This window comes from Choloepus didactylus, assembly GCF_015220235.1.
Source record: "Choloepus didactylus isolate mChoDid1 chromosome 25 unlocalized genomic scaffold, mChoDid1.pri SUPER_25_unloc2, whole genome shotgun sequence".
In the NCBI taxonomy this organism is placed as follows: Eukaryota; Metazoa; Chordata; class Mammalia; order Pilosa; family Megalonychidae; genus Choloepus; species Choloepus didactylus.
In genome coordinates this window covers 4728943-4750399 of record NW_023637607.1, presented here as the reverse complement: position 1 = coordinate 4750399, position 21457 = coordinate 4728943, and the positions used below count along the sequence as shown (strand labels likewise).

Sequence of the window (21457 nt, the reverse complement as noted above, 5' to 3'; positions counted from 1 at the left end):
ATTGGAGGGGGGTCTGCTAGCCGAAGGGACTGCAGCCTGGATTGACTGGGGTGCCCCGCCCATCTTAGAACCCTGTTCCCTGGGGGTTGGGGGTTGGGACCAGTGGATTAGGGACCAAGGCTGGGGGAGTTCGATCTCCCTCGTGATGATGGGGAGCAGTGGGCACCCCCGTACACACCGGAGTCAGGAGGGGTCTGCCACTGAGCGGAAAGGGGGTGCAGGGACTGAGATCACGGCGGGGATGTTGAGAGCGTTGGTGGAGTGGGGAGTGGCAGCTCCCCGCGCTCGCGGTGAAGTTTTCGGGTGCTCGAGGGGCGCCGGGGTCCCGGAGTCCCTCCCCGGGGCGGCCGGGCCAGGGGCCCGTTTCTCTCTGAGGCCCCAGCGGGGTCCCGGGCCGCGCGCGGCTCCCTGCGCAGCCTCCGCCCCCCGCAGCCCCGCCCCCGTCGCCATGGGAACAGCCGCGGCGGCCCCGCTCGCGCGCTGCGCGCCGGCCTTGATCTCCTCCGTTCCAGGGGCGGGTGGGGTGTGCTGAGCCCGGGCCGCCGCCGCCGCAGGGAAAGGCTGAGGACAGAGCCGGCGCCGGTCCCAGGAGAGAGCGCGGCCGCCGGGCGGTCGGTCCCCGTCCCGGTCGAGGTCAGGGTGAGGGGGCGCCGGGGCGGGCAGCGGGGGAGGGCGCCTCGGGACGCGGAGAACAAAGGGAGCGGGGCCGCGGGCCGCGCACTCGCACCTGTTGTGCGCGCGCGGGGCTGGGCCGGTCGGAGCTCCCTGTCACTGCGCTTGGCAACCCCATCAGCGCGCGCGCCCGGGAGTTGCCAGTCCGGGCAGGGGCATCGCCCGGGGGCGGGGGCGGCGGAGGGTCGCGGGGGTACGGCCTCATCCCCGCGCCCCGGCGGGATCCCCTTCCCTGCAGGGCGCATGGCGATGTGAGCCATGAGCGCGACGTGGACCCTGTCCCCGGAGCCACTGCCGCCGTCGACGGGGCCCCCGGGGGGCGCGGGCCTGGACGCGGAGCAGCGCACGGTGTTCGCCTTCGTGCTCTGCCTGCTGGTGGTGCTGGTACTGCTGATGGTGCGCTGCGTGCGCATCCTGCTCGACCCCTACAGCCGCATGCCTGCCTCGTCCTGGACCGACCACAAGGAGGCGCTCGAGCGCGGGCAGTTCGACTACGCTCTGGTCTGAGGGGCGGGGCGTCCGGCGGACCCTCTGCGGGCTCTCCCGGGAGCGGCCCCACCGGGACGCAGCCCCGGAGCCCCCAGCCCGCGGAGGCGGGGGCATAGGAGTCCAGCCCCTCCCCCACAGCCGCCTCCCTTCCTACCCGGCCCCACCTCGTGTCTTTCTCTGCCCTGACCCCGCGTCCTCTCGCTACAACCCACCGGCCCGCTGGCCCTCGAATGGGAACCCCAGTGGGAAGGCCCCCAGCGTGTGGGTGGCTCTGCTATTCTGCCACCAGGCATGAGTGTCACGTCCCACCCCACCCCCATCCTCGCCACCCCCATAGGTGTTGAGTCCCTCCTTGGGCTCCTGCCCTGCATGGCGGCCACTCCTGGGCCCACGGGGGCCCCCCTACGCCCGGGACAGCCCACCCCGGGGCCGGAGCCTCCCAGCTGGGTCCAAGATGGATCGCGGCGTCCATGGGGGAGAGCGCCAGCGGCCTCACTCCCGCCCCCAGCCCAGGTCAACGCGGCCCCTCTGTTGGTCACCACCTCCGCCTCCCACCGCCCCTCCTGCCATCTCCCCCCGAGTCCTCCCGCCTTCGCCCCCACGCCCCTCCGCATCCCCTTTCCCCCTTCCCCGCCTCTGAACTGAGGATGAGAATAAAAGCCGTAACTACTGAGCGCTGTCTGCTGGCCTAGTGGTGCGCCAGGTTAGTGCCTCCTGCTTTTGACGGGCTGGGGGACCGAGAAAGACACAACTTGAGCGGCTTTCCCCGAGCCCCGTGGCTTGAATTGGAACCGGGTCTGACTCCTGCAGGCTCTTAAGGGCTGCCTAGTGCTGCGAGGACACCCGCAGATCCCCGCCCTCCTTATACCGGCTTTGGGGAACTGATCACCCACCCCACCCTCCCGGCTCCAGACACAGCTGACTCCCCCGCCCTTCTTTCCCTTGACCCCGGGAGGCGCTGGGGGCTGTGGGGATGAACTTAGCTTGGTGGCCAGCTGCCACGGGAGCCCTCAGCCAGCCGCTGAGGTTGTCTCCAAGAACTGGGACAGCACCTGCAGCCCCAAACCTCTCGGAGCCTTGTCCCTCCTGCCTGCCCCCGCCATGCGTCTGGGGCCATGGGGCTCCACTGGCACCCGAAGATGTGTGTATTCAGTGGGTGAGGGAGAAACGAGAATCTCTATAAAAGGAAGGCTGCCCCAGCCCTGGACTGAACATTTACCAGACAAGTTAGGCCAGGGTGGGGGTGGGGGGTCCTGAAGTTCCCTTGCCACGCCCCTAGTCCTTCTCAACATCGCCCTGGAATCCACGACCATGGGGCAGGAGAGGCTGATGGAGGGTCCCAGGCATGGAGGCCTGGCAACACCTCCCAGGAATTTGGGGTCTTCAGCTTGTCAGGACTACAGTCCCCTCCTCCACCCAGCTCTGCTCCCCATACCACTCTAGCTCTTTCTTCTCCCACACCACGCTGGGGGGCTCACTCCTTCCAACTGCCAGCCCTTGAATCAGCACCTACCCCCTCCTGTGAACTCGCCCCTCTCATTTAGCCACCCTGGGCCTCTGCTGGCCTCTTCCATCGGCACAATGGGCATTATCCCACTCAGAAAACCTTTTCCTGACGCCTGTCCCCCTAACCCTGGCCCGCCTCTCTGCAGTCCAAGGGCCCCTCCACTTCCTCACTGCCCACACTTCAGGCCTCAAAAGACCAGCCTCGGTGGTGGCAGCCTTTGCTGGGCACGGTGCCCCTTCGGGTTCCATGACCCCACGCTCTAGCCCCAGTGCCCCTTGTCTTCTCCCTCTCGCACTTCAGAGCCCCACTTCCACCTTTAACTCACCGGGGAAAGAACAAGGCAGAGCAACAAGACCTTTATTCACTGCCACAGAGCACCCCCAGGGAGGAGGGTGGGGCGCCAGCCTGTGGTCAGCTGAGGAGAGGTGCAGAGAATGCAAGTTACCTCCCATGGCCTGAGGTGCACACTGGGCTCCCAGGGACAGAAAAGGTTGGGGGGGGGGGTAGGCAAGAAGGGAATCCACAAAGGAGGGCACACAAGGTTTACTGTGTGAACTGCCAGCTCACAGCGTCCTGTGGCAGAGAATGAGGCAGGGCTGGGCTTGGGGCAGGCAGGAGGCCAGCCCTGCCCATCTGTCCATCTGTTCATCCATCTGCCCGTCCAGGGAGGTCAGGCTGCTTGTGTGCCAAGTCCCTCTGTTCTCCATCAACCCAGCCCCAGGGGCATCAACTGTGGTTCCATCTCTGAGACCCCTGATGTATCGAGCTTCTTTAGGGCCATGCCCTGTTGGGCACCATATCAAGAACCTTCCACCAAGACTGGCTCCTCAGAACCATCTAACCCAAGCAGGACACAGGGCTGGGGAGTCAGGGACGTCCGGGTGTGTCCTCTGCAGGGGTGGCTGCCCGGCCTAGAAGCTCAAGGGGCACCAGGAATGGGTTCAGGGGGCAGACCCCGGCTGCTTGCCAGGCTGATGTCAGTTCGTGGGGCCTGGTATTGTCAGGGGCCTGGGGGGTGGCCTGGCTGGGCTGTTCGTGTCCCTTGGAGCCAGTCCCACCAGCCTCAGCCCCAGACTCCAAGTTCCCACTGGATGAGCTGGGCTGGGGAGCCATCAGGCGGAGGTATGCTCCAGCCATGTGCTCCACTAGGTCAGTACAGGGCAGGCGCGTCAGCTCCTGGGGAAGTGACAGAAGCAGGTCGAGGACCACAGCTGACTCTGGGGAAGAAGGAAGAGACAAAGGTAAAAGAAGTAGGGTGCTTGCTACCTGAGACCCTACCCTCCAGCCCCAAGCCCTACAGGCATCTCACCGGCTGCGGAGAGCTCGGGTCCTGGGCTACTGCGGGAGAAGGATGACAAGTACTTGTAGATCTTTTCGAAGTCCACGGTGAGGTCTCCCTCCATGGAGGTGCCAGCCAATGGTGTGGAAGGAGACTTAGGGGCAGGGCCAGGGACTTCAGAAGTGTCAGGGGCCTTGGGGGCCTGCGCCTCTTGCTCTCCGGGGGTGCTGAGAAGAAGCTGCTTTCCACGGGCCTGCGTGGGCTTTGAGGGCTTGGAGTGCAGGAGGCTGATCGGCTCTGTGGCCGCAATGGTGAATACCTGGTCAGCAGAAGGATCAAGGAAAAAGTCGTCCCATCTGCCACTCCCCTGTCCTGCAAACCACAAGCCCTCCACCTGCACCAGCTCACCAAATTTCCCCTGCTACCCTGAGAAAGCCGTCCCAAGCAGGAGATGGCCTCAGAAACTGATCCAAGTCTATCTGATTTGATTTGGACTCACTCATACACACCCCTGCTCCCTGGGACACCACCACCCTGCCTGGGGGATAGCTGTACCTGCGAGAAAGCAGCTGTCACAGCTTCCTCCAGTGGGCCTGTTATCTTCTCAGCCAGATCCATCCACACCTGGACAGGGCAACCAGAAGGTACCATGTCAGCCAGGGGATCAGCCCTCAGGGGTTGGTGAAGTCCTGCCCTTCCCGGGGATCTGCTGACCAAGTTAAAACCTACAACTCCCACCCCCTCCTCAGGGACAGCTCTGGAAAGCCTTGCCCTACCCACCTGCCTACCTCAATGGGAGCCGGGGTCTGTGCCTCCTGGCACCTTGGACCCCGTGGGCCACCTGGACGCACTCTCTGAATGGCCTCCCGGGCCACGCGGCCCTTGAGCTGCTGGAGGAAGTCCCGGATCTGGGGAAGAGGGAGGAAGAGACCCCATGGGCCCTCTATGCAGGGCTGGGGAGAGAAGCCAAAGCCCACTGCCCGCTCAGGAAGACCCCTGGGCCCTGCCCTGCCGCACATGAGTCCTGCCTTGCCAGCAAGCATGGCTGGACACTGCTCCGGAGCCTCCCGCTAGCTGGGTGTTAGGGGGTCCCAGGCCAGGGCCCAAGGGCGGGCCCAGCTACCTAATGAAGATGTAAGGCCTAGCCCCGGCCTCGCTCCTCCCTTGGCCCGTCCCTGTGCTAACAACAACCCTACTTAGCTCCCCTTTCGTCCACTCTGCCCCATCTCCCGCCTCTTGCTTCAGCCTCCTTCCCGCCGCGTCCGGTTAGGCCCTTCACCCGGCCCCACGAGTTCGCCCCGCCCTCCCAGCCCCGCCCCTGGCCTTACTCCGCGCTCGCCCCGCCCCGGACACACCCTGGCCACGCCTCCCGCCTCGCACCCGCCGGGGGGGATCCGGTCCAGACCTCGGCCTCGCTCCGACCCGGCAGCTCCCGGCTCAGCTCGGCGGCGTTCGGTTCTGGCTGGCCCCGCCGCGCCTGCAGTAGCCGTAGCAGCTGCCGCTTCTCGCGAGCGCTCCAGGCCGCGGGACCGCTCGCCTCGCCCAGGTAGCGAGCCGGGGCTGCTCGCCGCCGCTGCGGTGGCTTCATGCTGCTTGCAGCGGCCTCGGCGCGCTCGGACCGCTTCCTCGGTGGGCGGGGCTACGGGGGCCGCCGGGGCCAGAAAGCGTTGCGAGGAGGCGGTCACAAACCGGGGCGCCGCTCCGCGTTCTCGGGCCTCCAGCGGGAAGTGAGGCGGGGACTGGCGACTGAACGGGCGCAGGGGACGGCCGAGACCCCCGCCCGGCATGTTATCGCACTCCCAACTTAAAAGTGGGACCCGAACCGAGACCTCAGATCCTGTGCCCTCTCTCCATCCCGGGCCTCTTAGGAAATTACTCCCGTGTGCTTTGCTCCTTGCAGGGGGGTGGCCCTGACCGGAAAGCAGCTGGCTGGCCTTGAGAAGCCTGGGCTGCAGGGATTGGACAGCTCTGGAGCCCCTGGGCAAGCGCGTTAGCCCCACCGAGCCTCAGTTTCCTCATCTGTAAAATGGAGCTAATAGTCGTGCTCTTAATCCTTGCGCAGGCAGGAGGGACTGAAGGAGCTCTAGGCAAGAAAGGCAAATCTAGCAGGAGGCGGAGGCAAGACCAGCGAGGACACCTGGGTAGAGGCAGGAGATCGAGACCCGAGCAAGTACAGGGTCTGGGCGATCAGCCTGGAGGATTGCAGGAAGGTGGACCGGTGGTGGGGTGGGGGGACGGGTGGGTTTATTTTTCACTTGAACTGATGGGGTTGGGAGTAGCTTTCTGTTTGCTTGGGTGCCCCCTGGCCTGTTGGTGCACATGCGTACCTGTGCGTATGAGCCTCGCCTTCCCAGCCCCACCTCTCCAGTCCCGGACTCCCCTCCGGCCCTTCCAGTCCCGACCTCTCCTGTCTCCTCGCCTGGATCCCCTCTCCTGTCCCCACCCTCGTTCCTGCTCCCCCCACCCTTCCCTGCCACGCGCACACACAGACTCCCGGATTCAGCAGTTCAGTTCAGAGATTCGTTTTCAGCCCAGGTGGGAGGGAAGAAAGTGGAGGGGGAGGGGGTGGCGCAGGGGTCGTGGTCCCATCTTGTCGGAGGCCAAGGGTCCTGGCGGACCTGGTCCGAAACCGTGGCTGGTGCTTCTCTGGATCCTGCTGAAGACGAGCCATCCCTGGAAGGGGCAGTGGAGGCTGAGTTAGGGAGGGGACACTGCGCAGGCCACCTCCTCAGTGGGCCACTGACCTCCCCCGTCTGTGTGTCAGGTTGAGGTAGGGACTGGGTCCGAATCCAAATTCTCTCCTCGCCCAGAGCCTGTCCGGGGCCCTCTCGCTACACTGGGCCCCCAGTCCGCCGCTGGTGGCCCACTGTCTGAATTTGACTCCCAGCTCCGCCGAATTTTGTAAACCTTTGACAAGTTACTTAACAAGTGCCTCATTTTTCTTATCGATAAAATGGGGATTATAGTATCTCCCTAAAGGTTGCTACAAGAATTAAATTAGCATGTGGAAAACACTTAAAACTGGCATACTGTCAGTGCCATTAAGAGTTATGATTACCTCCCGCTCCCCTGCCGCTCCCCACCAGCGCCACCGCCCGTCACACACACTTACCTGCCTCACTGGGGCCTCCTGGGCTGGGGGCGGCTGGGCGAGGCTCTCGGGGGCGCGCCGGGGAGCCGGGGAGCTGAAAGGGAGAGGTTGGCTGTAGCGTAGTAGTGTGCGCTGCGCGCCGGGTCAGGGCGCCCCCTAGGGACCACTGCGGGCCGGGCGGAGGCAGGTCAAGGGACCGTCAGGCCCCGTACTCTGGGATCGCGGTGGCCCCAGGGTCCGGACATGCGAGAGTAAGAGGCTGGGGAACAGGTTGGGGGACCGCGCGGGCGTCCCGGACGGGCGAGAGCCGGTACCTGAGTGCGCACAGACTAGGCCGAGACCGGCGGCCAGCGCGGCGCCCAGCACGAAGGCCGCCACCACCAGCGCCACCACCGGCGCGGTCTCCAGGGCCGCGGGGGCCGGCGCGGGCGGCTCAGGGCGCACGGCCCTGCCCTGGACGCTTTTGGGCGGCTCTGTAGGGAGTGGAATGCTGAGACTGGGCCCGGAACCCAGATGTCTGGCCGCCACCCATCCCTGCGTAGGAAGGACTGTGTGCTTACTTGGGGGCGGCTGCGGCACTGTGACCACGATGGGCTGCGTCAGCGTGTGCAGGTGGGGGCTCTCGGCGCCCAGGCTCTCGCCGCTGCCACTCCTAGAGACTGCACACGCCTCGTCCTGAGGCAGACACTGTGGATGGGGGAGGGAAGGGACCTGGATGTCAAGGTCTGGTCCCCAGGGACTCAAGCTCTTTAGAGATCCAGGCATCCAGGGCTCGTTTGGGTCCCTGGAAATCCGGCCCCTTAGGGATCTCTGAGCCCAGCTCTCAAAATATGCAAGCAGCCAGCCGCCCAGGTGGAGCCCAAATTAAAGGGAGTCACCCTACTTAACCAAGAGCCCAACATTAGGCACCCAGGGATGTGGCTTCTCAGCAGCCTTCTGCATTCCACCTCCAGTCTTCCAGTGACCCCAGAGCTCCACCCCAGGGACCCCTGCATCCTGCCTATGATGGAACCCAACGTCCACCCCTGTCCCCTGAGGAACGCTTGTGCCTAACCCCACGGGCCCCTGGGGGTTCCAGTACCCAACCCCCAAGCAGTGAAAGACCCAGTGTTGAACTCCAACCCCAGCCCCCGGGGCGCCCAGATGGCGCACCGAAGATGGCGGCGGTGGCGTCCGCGGCGCAGGCACCCGGCGGACTCCCCGAAGGCGGCGGCAACGGCTCAGCTGGCAGTGCAGGAACTGCACAGAGGCGTTGAAGACCGGGCGCAGGCGGAAGCTGAAGCGCGCGGGACGGGTGGCACTGGGGTGCGGCGGCGGTGGAAGGAAGGCGACCGAGGCGTCGGCAGGGCAGCCCCCGCGCAGCAGCGCCAGGGAAGGGCCAGGGGCCGGGCGTGAGGACGGGGTCACTGAGCAGCGGTGCAGGGCCAGACCCCAGCGCGGGGAGGGACGGGCCAGGGCCGCCTGGGGAACGGGAACGCGATCAGATCTGCTCGCCCGCCCACTTCGCTCCCTCTCAGCCCCCAGGGTCCCCGGTGCCCGCACCTGCACGAACACGCGGCTGTCCGCCGGCACCTCGAGCGGCCCCGCGCGGCGCGGGAACGCGTCTTCCGCGTCCGACAGCTCCAGCCTGAAGAGGGGTTGGCGCAGCCACGGCCCGGGCGCCGCGGGGAACGGGGGTGCTGGACGGGGAGGAGAGGGTGGCACGGACGAGAGCCGTGGGCAAGCGACCCCACCTTCTCGCCTCCACCATCTCCCCTGCCAAATGGATACAACTCTTTCCCGTGGGCGGTAGATTCACCCGAATTCGCGCCACGTTCGCCTCAAGCGCAACGGAAGCTATGACCGGGCCCCCTTGCCGACCACCAGGACATCGCAGCCCAACAGCTGCAGACCTGCGAATTTAGCGAGGGAATCCCTGGCGCCTGGCAGAGGAGCCGACTGAGTGAGGTTAGAACTCACTCCCTTCTGGGCACTTTGCAACCTAAGGGACAGTGGACTTCCCTGGGGGTACAGCGGACTGGCTCAGGAGAGGGACACTGGCCCCACCCTTCCCGTTCTAAGTGGAGATGAGTGCTGTCATAAACGGGGCAGGGGAACGGAGGGGCACCTCTCCTGCCCTTCTGGCCACCTCGATCTGGGGCCAGACATTCCAAGGCCGCAGCGTGCCAGGGAGGGTCCTTCAACCTTTCTGTGACTGCATATCATACACGGGCTGGCCTGGGCTCACACCCAGACTCTTGTGGATACCCTTCCCTCAGGTCTCAACAGGGGTGCTTTACCCAGTGGGTGTTCACAAATGGTGAGGTCCACTGCACATACATTTCTTAGAAGCACTTGCAGATTCTCCCCCTCCAGCCCCTGCTTTCACCGTGCATACGAGGGGACTTTGAGGAAGTCTGGGATCCAGACCAACCTGGGAATGGGGTACAGAGGCAGAGTACCCCCATCCCACGGTCCATGCCCCCCCCCGGGGGGGGCAGTGATGGATGGGAGCAGAGAAAAGGTGACTCAGGGATGAGAGTGAGATAGGCCCAGTGTCCCCCAGTCTCTACATACCGGGAAGCCCACTGGGCAAGGTGGCGGTCCTCAGGAACAGGGCCAGTAGCAGGAGCGCTGCTCCCAACATGGTGGACTGGCTGAGGTCACTGTGTGGGGCAGCAGCAGAGACACCAGCCAGGCAGCACCCAGGCCCAGCAGGTGGGCAGGTGTCCCTGTCCTTGGCTGGGCAGCCACCCAGGGAGGCAGGGAGCGGGGGCGGGGGCGGTGGACTGAGGGGCCGACATCATATCCAGTGCCCAAGGCCTGCTGAGGATTAAGAGCTCCTCTCCTGCTGAACTGTGGCTCCACATCAGCTGCTGATACTGGGCAGGTCACTACAGATGCTGACCGAGCAGCACTCCCTCCCCAGCTCCCTCTCAAATGCAGAGGCCTTTCCCACCAGCATGGCCAAGGGCACTCCCCTCTCCCACAAGGTCGGGGCTCCCAGCCCCTTACCCCTTTCCTCGCCAAGTTGGGCCGGGACCACCACACACCATGGACCACCACTCAGTGGAAGAAAAGGGAGGGCTTTTATTCTCAAGCATCTAAGGGTTTACAAACAAGGGCATTTTGTTTTAAAAAGTGACAGGGCAACACCAGTGGCCTGAGAAGGGGACACGGGCCAGTGGGCTGGGCCAGGTCCCCCTCCAGGCACCTGCCAGTCCAGTCCACCCTTTGCCCAGATGAGAGGGATGGCTGGTGATGTAAAGGAAGGACATGGGAGAGGCAGGGAGGGAGGAGAGGCTCCTCCAGGGCTCCCACTTAACACTGAAGTGGGGGAAAGGAGCAGGAGCACACACACACACAACAGAAAATAAAGTTAAATAAAAATAAAACCAGGTAGCTCAGGCTACCTGCAAAGGCCTCCGCGGCTGGACCCAGCTAGGGAGGGCAGTGGGGTTGGGGGTGAGAGGGGGGCAAGCCCGTTGGCCCCCCACCCTACCCCTGCTCCCTCACAAAGGGGATGCAGGGGCAACCCCCCCAGAGGAGAAGATGATGACTATTACTTTTTAAACATGCGGCATTTCGTGAATATAATAATGACTCAGAACACTAGATACAGGATACAGCGACGCCTAAGCCTGTATTGCTTCAGCTACAGCCAGCGAGGTGCCTCACCTTTGGTGCTGATTGGTTTTTGTTTGCGGTTTTGTGTGTGTGTTTTTCTTTCTTTCTTTCTTTCTTTTTGTATCTTGTTTCTTTGTCCACTTGATTTGCATGCATCACCGACAAAAGGAAACACACCCCCTTCTGCTCTGGCCGCTGCTGCAGCCTTGGGTGCACCACAGCCCGGCCTCATCCTCCCCAGGCCAAGCTGGGTTGGGGGCTAGCCAGCTCGGGGTGAGTAGAGGGTTGCTCAGGGGCACTATGGGAGCTTCCCCACCTCTGCCATGCCCACCACCCCTGGCGGCCTGGCCTCCCCACTCCTGTGAGCCTGCCCCTCCTCTGTCCCTGTTGCACATCCTCAAACCCGCATGTCCCTTCCCTGCATCCTCAATCACTGGACTCCTCCAGCCCCCTCCCTCAGCCCCCTTGTCCCAAGCCTGTCGTCGAGTCCCTCCAGCAGCCTCCCTGCCACACCAGCGCCTTCTGCACTCATCCCACCCCGTGCCCACATTCCCTGAAGACCATCCTGGGTGGTCACGGCCCTTTGGGCTCCCTCTGTGCCCCCCTGAGATCGTCAACTCACCCCCAAGCTGTGGCCAGACTCCAGGAGCCCCCAGATCCCACCTTTAGATATGTCTCTCTCAGACCAGAGCTGCTGAGCAGCAGTGGCTCAAGGTCCCCATGGCTCAGCCACCAAACCCAGCCCCCCCCCCCCAGTCCCTACTGTGCCTGCGTGCAGAAGGGGGCTCCACCACAAGCAGCTAAACATGACTTTGGTAAAGTTTCTGAATGTACCAACAAACCCCATGAGAACAAGCCTTTCTCCCCACCCCCCAAAGACCCCACCAAGTTCAATAAAATACAATAAACTCCAAAAAGGACCCCCTGAGATCAAAGAGAGAAAAACCAGGTCCGGTTTGGCTGCAGTCACCATGCCCAGACCACCTTCCTGGGGCAAGGATGCCAGCCAGCCTATGGATTCACTAAAGGACGGAGACCTAAGCAGACCCAGGGGGCCTGACCGCAACTCCGCCCCACCTCTCCATACTGCAAGGGACTGGCTGAGCCCAGGCTGGGCCAAGAGAGCGGCAGAGGCAGGGAAGCAGGTGGGGAGAAAGCCAGATGAGGACAGAGACAGAGAGGGAAGAGACGGAGAGAGGGAGAAAGAGAGAGAGAGAGAGAGAGAGAGAGAGGGAGAGAGAGAAAGAGAGATGGAGAAATGGAGAATGTGTGTGGGAGACAGGAGTGGCAAGGATGCCAACACTCAGGCAATGGGAAGGGGTATGGGACACGGCGGCTCTCTCCTGGCCTCTGGGTGCCGTCCCAGCCCAGAGGCTACGGCTGAATAAATAGCAAGTCTGATCTGATCGAGGCCTGCTGTCATCCGTTCACAGTGTCTGTCGGGGAGTGGGTGGAGGGACGGGCACAGCTACTGGCCGGGGGGTAGGAAGGGTTGGGGCCTGATAAGCCCGTCTGTCCGTGGCTGACAGGCAGGGAGCTGGGGGTGGGTCAGTGCCCCCTACTTTCTGTCCTAAGCCCCCGGCGGCTGTCCAGGTCCCAGATCTCCCCTGGCGGGTAGCTGGGTGGCCAAGTGGGGACGGAGGAGAGGGACTGTGGCCATGTCCCTGGCCCCCTGCAGGGGTGGCCGCCACCACGCAGCTACCTGAAGAAGGGCAGGTGGTGCTGGCTCAAGATTCCACTAGTCCGCGGCGACTCGGTCTTTGCCATGACATCCTTGAACCAGGAGGCCACATCCACCTCTAGTGTCTCATAGCGCTTGATGAAGCTGTGTTCCTGCAAGGCCCAAAGGGTGAGTCTTAGAATGAGGTCTTGTGGGAGGGGCAGGGGCTAGGCTGGGATCCCCGAGAAGCCACAGGTACTCACAAGTAGCTTATTATACTTTGGTCTCTTCCTGTGATCTTTAGTAAGGCTGAAGGAAGAAGAGGGATGGAAAGTGAGGTGAGAGCTGTGGGGAGGGCATGCTGCCTGTCTCCAGGCCTGCCCACTGCCCTCCCCGGGGGTCAGGTGTCTTCAAGATCCTTGGGAAGGAGCTGCTGGCAGCCCTGCCGCCTCCTGGCCGAGGGTGGGCTGCATTGTGCCTGGCTTGGTCACAGTGCCCCTGTCCCCTCACAGGTGTTCCAAGGGCTGTTCCTGCTTGTAGTGGGAGGTGGGACTGGGTTGGGAGGCTCATCCCAGAACACACACTTCTGCTTAGCATCACAGGGTGCTCAGAGCTACCAGCCCTGGGTCACCTCTGCCAGCTCGCGGCCTCCCATGACAAAGCTCAAGGGCCACTATGTCAAAGGCCCGCAGGACCAGCAGCCCCTTGGACTGAGTCCAACCTCAGTCACAGCTCCCTGGGTGCTGCAGCCCCTGGCCAGGAGTCCCTTTCTGCCCAGAGCTGCTTCCACTGCCCACCCACAGTGGCCCTTTTCCTTCCCCTCCTGCTGTCAGGAGTGGGCCACACACACCTGGCCTCCAGCCCACCCCAGGGCCTCCCTAACCCCAACCCACACCTCAGAGCTGAGGGATGGGGTAGGGATTCTCACCAGTCTTTGACAAAAGACTGGAAGTCCCCTGAGAAGCCCATGTGGCCAGGCAGGAGGGGAGGCTCTTCCTGGAGAACTTTGGTGAGGACCTCGAAGTCCGTCTTGCAGTTCTTATAGGGAAACTGTCCCGTTGCCAGCTCCACCTAGGAGAGAAACGGGGAAGGGCTGGACCAGGTGCAGACAGGTCTGTGCCCTCCCTCTCATTCCCTCCTCTCCCCCACCTGCCTTCCAAGACCCAGAGTTGGCCCAGACCCAGCTCGCAGAGGGGGCCCAGCTCACCAGCGAGATGCCCAGGCTCCACACGTCAGCCCGGATGTCGTAGTCGGGCTTGGTAGGGTCCGGGGGGTCGATGCGTTCAGGCTGCCAGGGGCAGGGGAGGGAAGGATGTAGTCCTGAGGGGCATGGACATGTCCCCCCTGCCACTACCCACCAGGTGCTGCTGGCCCCCTGCTCACCGCCATGTAGGCAGCACAACCAGCACTGCGTGTTTTGGCCTTGGAGTCGACGAGGCGGCCACTGATGCCAAAGTCGCAGAGCTTGATCTGGCCCCGCTCGTCCAGCAGGATGTTGGAGGGCTTGACGTCGCGGTGGATCACACCATGCTTCTCCTTCAGGTAGTAGAGCGCCTTCACGATCTGTGGCGAGGACCAAGAAGGTGCCAGTAAGGGGGCCCAGGGCACAGAGGCCAGCCCAGGAGGCCACCCCACCCTCCCCCATCGGGTTGCTCACCGCCACCGTCATCTTGCCCAGGATTCGCTCAGGGATGGGGCCCTGCATTCGCTTCTTGAGCTTCTCGGCACATGTTCCCATGAGCTCCATGGCGATGAAGACGTCAGTCTGCAGGGCCAGCAGGCGGCAGCTTGGGAGTAGCCCGTGCTCTCCTGCCCACCCCAGCCAGGCCCCGGGTCCCGGGGAAAGGGGCGGGGGCTGGGAGCAAGTCAGGTCGGGGCAGGCTCAAAGACTGGTGAGGAGGAAGAGATTCAGGAAGTGGACACCGGGCTGGTTCAGGCAGGTCCCCAAGTGTCCGGGAGGCCACGGAAAGGGAAGTGAAGACCCTGGGCTTTCCCCCAAGGGTGCAACTGGGCGGGGGCAGCTCACGTTGGTGATGAAGGTGCCAAAGCACTGAACGATGTAGGGGCAGTCGTGGCTCTTGAGCACCACATCAAGGTCCATGAGAATCCGCTTATTCTCCTCCTTGTTACCCGAGCGCCGCATTTGCTACACAAGAAGGTAGGGGGCCTTAGCACTGGGCAGCAATGTGTGGGGGCCCCACCAGGGGCAGGGGCTAGGCTCACCTTGACTGCGATGACGTGCCCAGTCTTCCGGAAGCGCATCTTCCATACCTGGCCACAGGTGCCGCTGCCCATCTCGCCCAGGTTCTCCAGGTCATTGATTTCTGCCTGGTAGCGCTGGCAAAGAAGGCAAGGGTCACATGGCGCCAGCCCCGCAGTGTGCAGTGTCCTGTCTGCCTACCTCCCACCATCCCCATTTGGGGGTGCCAGGGAAGTGTACCTGGCCCCCGATGGTCAGGTAACCCGTCTGCTTCATGATCTCCTGCAGCTTCTGGTCAATCTCGATGCTGGGGGGACAGGGAGCAGGTGCCAGTGGTGGCGGTATGGGGTCCTGACCAACCTGAAGCCATCCCCAACCCCCAGAGGATCCCCCCAATTTAACCACCCTACTGTCTGGGGGAGGGGGAGCACAGTGGCCCTAGTCCATGGCAGAGAACCTCCCACGCCAACCTCCTGAGCATCCCCAGCTCCCCAGGCCTGGTGGCCCTGTCTGACGGCTCACCTCTCCATGCTGCGCGGGATGAAAGAGGCTGGTGGGAGCCCCAGCATATGGCGGGGCCGGGCAGGAGGTGTAGGGTGCTGTGGGGAGCTCTCTGAGGAGGGTGAGCGGCTGCCCCCATCATTGGCCAGTGGGAGCTGAAGGGCTAGGAGGGTGAGAACCAGAGGCAGAGCTGGGGTTAGCTCCCAGCCAACCCCTCCCTTCTGGCACCAGCTCCAGTTTCTGGCTTTTGAGGGGTGCCTGGGACCCTTGTCTTCTCCTCCCTGGTATCCGGCAGGTAGACCTCTACCTCCTGCTGGATTGGAGGACGTGGGGTCCCTGTCTCATCCCATCCTGGACTATTCTCAGGGTATAGTCTCTCACCCTCTGACCCGGAAGGAGATAGAGAGGGCTGGTGGGGTGAAATAACCAATGGCTAAGGGGTCATCCCCAAGTCTATACCAACAGAGAAACATGGCCTCATGGCCAGGGCCTGACGGTGTCACCCGGCCAGGATGCCTCCCTGGAGGTACCCTTCCTCCCGCCTCTGCCCAGGCAGTGGACCCAGGGCCAAGGCGCCCACTCTGGACCCACTAGGAGGGTGCACTAGCTGGGATCAGCTTGAGCTCTGACCCTGGCTGTGGCACTGAGCTGACTGTGAGCAGGAATGAGATGGACCACCCTGGGGAGACGTGGGCGAGGGACCCGGGCTTCAGGCTGCCTCGCACCGCCTTCCACTCTGGGGTCAGGAGGCCTACCCTCTGGCCAGCCATCTGATCTGGGAGCCTCCCAGCCTGGCCTGCAGAGCCGGAGCCAACAGGGGGCAGAGGAAGGACCCCAGGCTGGGTCTGTGTCCTCTGAAGGAGGGGATCCAGGTGGCACAGCCCCTTCAGGGGCCGGCAGGATGGGGCAAGGGAAGGGGCTGGGGTGGATGGGTGGCTTGTCCCTTCCAGCAGCCTGCATGCGACGTCCGGCTCGGGCATGCTACAGGCAGGCAGGCAGGCAGTGGGCAGGCAGCAGACACCCAGGGCAGGCGGGCGGGCAGCGTTAGGGGACGGGAGGGCAGGAGACAGACAGACAAGACAGGAACCGAGACTTGAGGCCCAGCTGCCCAGAGGAGATGCTGCAGAGATAGGCCAGTGAGGGCCTAGACAGAAGAGCAGGGTCTCTAAGGAATTAGGAACCCCCTCTAGCTGGGCTGGCAACAGAGGAAGGGGAGCAGAGGACAGGCAGGAAAGGGATCACTGGCTGGGAAGGGCCATAGCTTGCTCGCCTTCCAGTGCTGGTCACCTGCACCCTCCAAGGCTCACCTTGCCGTGGAGAACCAGCCAGGAAGCCCAGGGCCTCTACCTGCTGTGCCCACAGCCCTCAGTTAGTTCTCCCCCCAAGAACTGCCCCCCGTCCCTCCTGCCACACCCCACCTTCTGCTCCCACAGTTCTGCAGGTACCTGGCGACTGAAAAGACAAATGTGCTCGAGTGCTGAATGGCAGACCCTTCCCTTGCCCCGTTGGTCCAGGAACCTGGCCTTGGTCAGAGCAAGGGGCATGACCCTGACCTGCAGTCCTAGGACAAGGGCAAGCTTCCCTGGGGCCACACAGGAGTAAAGGAAGGGCTCTGGGGACCAATTCGGCCCCCTGTATCAGCACCACCCAACCCCAGGCCTCACAACCTCCCCTGCTCCGGCTCTGCTCTGCCCTCAACTGTAGCCAGAATCAGACTCCTGCTCCCCTCCTTCTGTGGCTCAACAACAGTCTGGGGCTCCTGAGGGCCCAACTGTTACCCCAGCCCCCAATCCCTGGACTCTCAACACTGCTGGGCTCTTGCCCTGGGGATATCTGGGTTCCTTTTCTGCCCTGCACCATCAGCTTTCTGGTGGTAAGGACCATGGCCCCAACTTTCTCTGCACCTCAGGGTGTCCTATCAGTTGCCTTCCTCTCAAAGCCTACCAGGCCCTCTAAGGGCGGCTCCAAAACCTGGGGAAAAGGCTGCTGGGAGCAGATGCTTCCAGCCATTCCCACAGACTCTGAAGCACGTGGGGACTCAAGAGGGGCCAGAGAAGGTACCTAAGGTGGAGGGGGTGGAGAGATACACAAAGACCCTGAGGACAGAAATCATTAAGGTGGTAACAGGCCACACAGCAGTTCAGGAAAGTGGAGTGAGAGCAAGAGGGAGAACAAGAGAAGAAGAGGGAATGAGAGAGCGAGACCAAGAGAGGACGTGTGGGTGAATGGCCAACAGGAGCCACGGATGTCCCAGGACTCCAGCCCTGCTGCTCATGTACATGTACATACACACACACACACACACACACACAAACACACACACACGCCCCTGGAGTATGGCACAAACCCCTGCCCCCAACGTGCAGATGGACAGAGGATATGCCACACAGCCCCCAACACAACACTCTGACACACAAGGCTGAGCATTAGCCACACCCATGCACAATGACCAACAGGGCCAGATTCCCCACCCCAGTCTCCCTCTCCCAACAGAGACTCTGTTTCACTTGCACATGTCCACACATGGGGCACACAGGAACTGACACACCCAGACTCCCCTACACACACCGCACACATAGTGACTTCAACACAGTGAGTACCATGTGCTCAGGGCCTCAGCAGGGCTGCTCCCTCGACCCCTGGTCCCGCAGCTCACACCCAGCTCCCACAAGCCTTGGCTCAAATCCCACCTTCTCAAGAGGCTTCCCCTGACCACCCCACTACAGAACCCCCTTTCCTGGCTCTACTTTTTCTTTTCTCCAAGGCACTCTGGCCTTCTAATGTTCTCACTAACTCCTAACATTAAGTATTCAGTGGCTGCCTCCTCTGCTGGGTGTCAGCTCCACTAGGACAGGGATGGGGTCTGTACTGTTCCCTGCTGTGTCCTCAGTCCCTACAATAGGCACAACAAACTGGAGAGCTTTAATGAGTGTTTATCAGATTGCTGAAGTTGGCCAAATACGCACAGTTCACCCAGGTGGCCCAATATGCTCTCTCTCACACACACGAAGGCACACACATGCAACTTCTTTGGCAGGTGACATGCCCCCACTCAATGGAGGAGCCCGCTTCCTCCTCTAGCCCAAGAGGAAAAAGGAGTGGGAGGTGAAAGGGCATAGAGGAAGAAGTGGGGCTGGGCTGGACATTGCTCAAGTACAGAGAGAGAGAGAGAGTGAGAGTGAGAGCACACACACACATACACACACACACAGAGGCATGGGAGGATGGAGGCAGCAGGTGGTGGTGGTGGTGGGGGTTTGGCATTCTGCAGCCCAGGAAAGCGGTTAGGTCGATGGTGCAGATGTCCAAGCAGCGATGATAAAAAGGCTGGTACCTGCTCGTTGGGACGGGGCAGGAGCAGGGCTTAGAGTGATCACAATAACTGGATGGGGAGAAGGAAGAAAAAAACAACACCACGATAAATCACAACAGAAACAACCGATTTGTCCAAAAGAAATGAAATCAAATCATAACGAGGAGGAGGGGAAGGCATGAGGCACCGAACTGCAGAGATGGGGAGAAACCAACAGAGATGGAGGATGGGATGGAGCTGACACAGACACAGACACCTGCAGGGGGGGCTCCTCTGGGGGCCTCGCCGTGCCTCACTCTGTCCCTGGGACCGGGTTCTGCTGGGCCAGCCATCCCTTAAGGCACCCCAGACTCCTACTTGACCCTGTCTCAGCCATACTGGAGATGGGAAAGGCAGCATGGAGGGTCCAGCAGGGACCCTCCATGTCTTGGCCCAGCTTCCTACCCCAACAGTATTCCACCCCATCCTCTCTGTGTCTCTATGAGACACACCAGGGAGGAACCCACAACAACTCTCAGGACAGAAGAGAAAGAGATGTGAAGTGTGCCCTGCACAGGGTGGGAGTTGGGGGGTGGCAGGCCATAGGCGTCAAGCTGGGTGAGTAGGGAGTTGGTAGGGTGCCCAGAGATAGGGGGTGCCTTCCCCCTCCTGTCAGGATAAATCCCACAGTGAGTATATAAACTACAAGGACCATGAAGAGAACATCCCCAAGTCAGAAGGAATGTAAAAGAGACCAATCTGCTCACTTAAGAGAGGCAGAAAGGGCAATGACACTGGGGAGTGGTCTGATTCCCACCAAATGGGAGGACGTGGGGAATGGGTTCTGTGGGACATAACAAGGAGACTAGATGTGGTCTTGCCCGACCAGGTGTGTGTCTGGGTGGGGGTGGGGGAGCAGCTGTTGACCCCAAGTGACAAGACGCTAGGAAGGTATGCACTGAGATGGTGGGAACAAAAAGAGGGGTGTGTATGTTGAGATGCCTAGTTATAGTTATAATGACTCCAAGGTGTCTGGCCAGGTAGGAGGAAGAGGAACAGTCACTTGAGCTCAGGTGACAAAGTTGCCAGGCTGGGCAATGGGTATGTATTTTTGGAGGGGCTAGACACTGTCACTGAGATGGTAGGAAGGAAACTAGTCAGAGAGGTAGATGGGAACTTGAAGGTGGTCACTGGTAACTCCAGGTCTAATGTATGTTGATAGGGTGTGTCAGGGAAGGGGGCGTCTGCTGAGTCCAGATGACAAAGTCCCACATTTGAGAAAAAGTACTGTTAGACAAAATCACACAGAGAAAGTGGGAGAATAATCTTGCTAGAAGTGATGTGTGTGTGTTTTGAGTGGGGGGGGCGGGTTACCTGAATGTGGCCACGGACGCATGAAACAGGTCCTAGATCAGACTAGGTGCGGGCCTCGCCTGGGGCCGGGCAAACTGGCTCCCAGGTCCCGCAAGCGGGAACACCCAGGCCAGGGGTGGACCGCTCAGGAACGAAGGGGCAGCCCTGAGCCGGTGTCCCCGTCGACCCCACGCCCCCTGGGTCACCGTGACCCCCTCCCCACGAGCCGAAGGCGGGGGGCGGGCAGCAGGAGGTGCACGAACGCCCCGGAAGCGTGGGCGGGGCATGGAAGCGTGGGCGGGGCCTCCCGCGGCGCGCGCCCCGCCCCGCCCGCCCCCTCCCCCACGCGGCCGTGCTTACTGGGCCTGGGCCGCTGGGGGCTGATATCCAGGTTGAGATCTATCCTCCGCCGGGCCTCGCGGTTCTCCTGCTTCAGCTTCGCTTCCAGGCGGGACAGCTTCTGCTCTAGGGAGGACGCCGCCATCTTCCCCGCCGCCGCCGCGTACCGCCCGGCCGCCCGTCAGTCCGGCAGACAAACACCGCACTGCGCCTGCGCCGCGCTGACCCCGCTGAGCCGCCGTCTCGCTCGGCACGACGCATGCCCGCGGCGCGCACCCGCCCTTTCCTCGTGCGAACTTCGGCGCGTGCGTGCTTCGTCCCAGGCGGAGAGATGACGCCACCTAGAGCTCGCTGCTGGCAAATCTGCCAGCCCCGCCCCACCCTTTGTGCGCGCGATGCGCCTGCGCGAATTCCCTGGGCTCCCGTGTGGGGCGCTGGGCGGAACTCACCGTTCTTTAGAGGGCGGTGGACTGAGCAAGTGGCGCGCGTGCGTAGGAAAAAAAAAAAGCGGGTCGCGCGCTTCTTCTGCTGCGCCTGCGCGTGGCTGGTGCCTTTTGTCTTCTTCAGCCGTGGCCTCTGGCGGTCACCACGGCTTCATCACGCTGCCCCGCCCGGCCTTGTCTGGCACCCGCGCACTCTCAGAACTGCCTTCCTCGCCCCAGACAGTGCCTCATTAGGATGCCTGTTATGCTTAATTGTTAACCGGCCACCTCCCAGAGCGGTGCCTCCTCCTGACCATAATTAGGTGCCTGTGGGGAGCCCGTGCCACCTCAGCCGGTCCCGACACGCTCAGGGCGGGCCGAGGACAAGCGGGAGGGAAGGGCTGGGGGCCTGTTAGCGGCAGCGTGACCCCTGACTTCGGCGACGGGGCCAAGGTCAAGACCAGAGAGTTCTGAGCCAGACCTGCGTGGGACCTTAGGACTTCCCCCCAGGCCCCGCCCGTGGAGTATGAGCCCAGCCTCGGACACAGCAGAGGAAGCGCCTGAACACGGACTCTGGCTTTAGGCGTCCCTGCCTGGCATCCCCCGCAGCCTAAGCACCTCTGGGAAAGGGACTGAAGGGCCATTGGAAAATGTCCCCATCTGATGACAGCTGGAGAGCAGACCCCAGAGGGTTGCATGCATCTCGCAGATGCACCTGGGAAAACGCTCTGTAATGACTTTGAAGGCTTGTGGGGCCCCCTCTGGTGACAGTCGCTCAGGATTGGAGCAGACACAAAAGTGTGGTGTTGGGATAGAAGAGAAGGTAGAGGAAAAGTGGTCCTCCAGGGGAAAAAAAAAAATCTAGGCAGAAAAGGCCACCTGATTTCTTCATCTCATTAGCTGAGATGGCCCCCTTCTCTCCCAATCTCCCTCCTGAGACACACCCTTGATTCTAGCAGGTGGCTGTCACCGCTTGCCTGTAACTGGTCTGGCAACATGGACAGTTAGCCCAGAACAGGAGTGGACATAAAAGATCAGCATTATAC

The 21457-nt window shown here is 62.3% G+C and overlaps 4 protein-coding genes across 8 annotated transcripts; 1 reads left to right on the top strand and 3 right to left on the bottom strand.

The window, feature by feature from the left end:
* The first annotated feature begins 423 nt into the window (after positions 1-423).
* CTXN1 (cortexin 1) lies at positions 424-1834 on the top strand. Of its 2 annotated transcripts, none has more exons than XM_037824429.1 (2): positions 424-639; positions 911-1834. In XM_037824429.1, exon 2 carries the CDS (start codon positions 931-933, stop codon positions 1177-1179), a length of 249 nt encoding a protein of 82 aa, XP_037680357.1. In that variant the 5' UTR covers positions 424-639; positions 911-930; the 3' UTR covers positions 1180-1834. The 2 variants fall into 2 exon arrangements, with proteins under 2 accessions (XP_037680357.1, XP_037680356.1); XM_037824428.1 differs by having other exon boundaries at positions 432-633.
* A 1174-nt stretch (positions 1835-3008) lies between these two features.
* Positions 3009-6064, bottom strand: SNAPC2 (small nuclear RNA activating complex polypeptide 2). 2 transcript variants are annotated; one of them, XM_037824384.1, is made up of 5 exons: positions 5353-6063; positions 4736-4855; positions 4503-4571; positions 3978-4266; positions 3009-3885 (listed from the first exon to the last, which is right to left on the bottom strand). In XM_037824384.1, the coding sequence occupies exons 1-5, from the start codon at positions 5533-5535 to the stop codon at positions 3536-3538; spliced, it is 1011 nt and encodes a 336-aa protein (XP_037680312.1). In that variant the 5' UTR covers positions 5536-6063; the 3' UTR covers positions 3009-3535. The 2 variants fall into 2 exon arrangements, with proteins under 2 accessions (XP_037680312.1, XP_037680313.1); XM_037824385.1 differs by lacking the exon at positions 4736-4855 and having other exon boundaries at positions 5353-6064.
* A 389-nt stretch (positions 6065-6453) lies between these two features.
* TGFBR3L (transforming growth factor beta receptor 3 like) lies at positions 6454-12337 on the bottom strand. Of its 2 annotated transcripts, XM_037824397.1 has the most exons (8): positions 10033-12337; positions 9595-9683; positions 8581-8717; positions 8191-8499; positions 7599-7725; positions 7353-7511; positions 7060-7132; positions 6454-6620 (listed from the first exon to the last, which is right to left on the bottom strand). In XM_037824397.1, exons 1-7 carry the CDS (start codon positions 10119-10121, stop codon positions 7065-7067), a joined length of 978 nt encoding a protein of 325 aa, XP_037680325.1. In that variant the 5' UTR covers positions 10122-12337; the 3' UTR covers positions 6454-6620; positions 7060-7064. The 2 variants fall into 2 exon arrangements, with proteins under 2 accessions (XP_037680325.1, XP_037680326.1); XM_037824398.1 differs by lacking the exon at positions 7353-7511.
* Positions 12338-12342: 5 nt separating this feature from the next.
* Positions 12343-20199, bottom strand: MAP2K7 (mitogen-activated protein kinase kinase 7). 2 transcript variants are annotated; one of them, XM_037824395.1, is made up of 12 exons: positions 20011-20199; positions 18340-18387; positions 15027-15168; positions 14745-14811; positions 14528-14641; positions 14331-14450; positions 13962-14069; positions 13688-13867; positions 13512-13592; positions 13233-13375; positions 12568-12613; positions 12343-12477 (listed from the first exon to the last, which is right to left on the bottom strand). In XM_037824395.1, the coding sequence occupies exons 1-12, from the start codon at positions 20132-20134 to the stop codon at positions 12343-12345; spliced, it is 1308 nt and encodes a 435-aa protein (XP_037680323.1). In that variant the 5' UTR covers positions 20135-20199. The 2 variants fall into 2 exon arrangements, with proteins under 2 accessions (XP_037680323.1, XP_037680324.1); XM_037824396.1 differs by lacking the exon at positions 18340-18387 and having other exon boundaries at positions 20011-20134.
* Positions 20200-21457: the final 1258 nt, after the last annotated feature.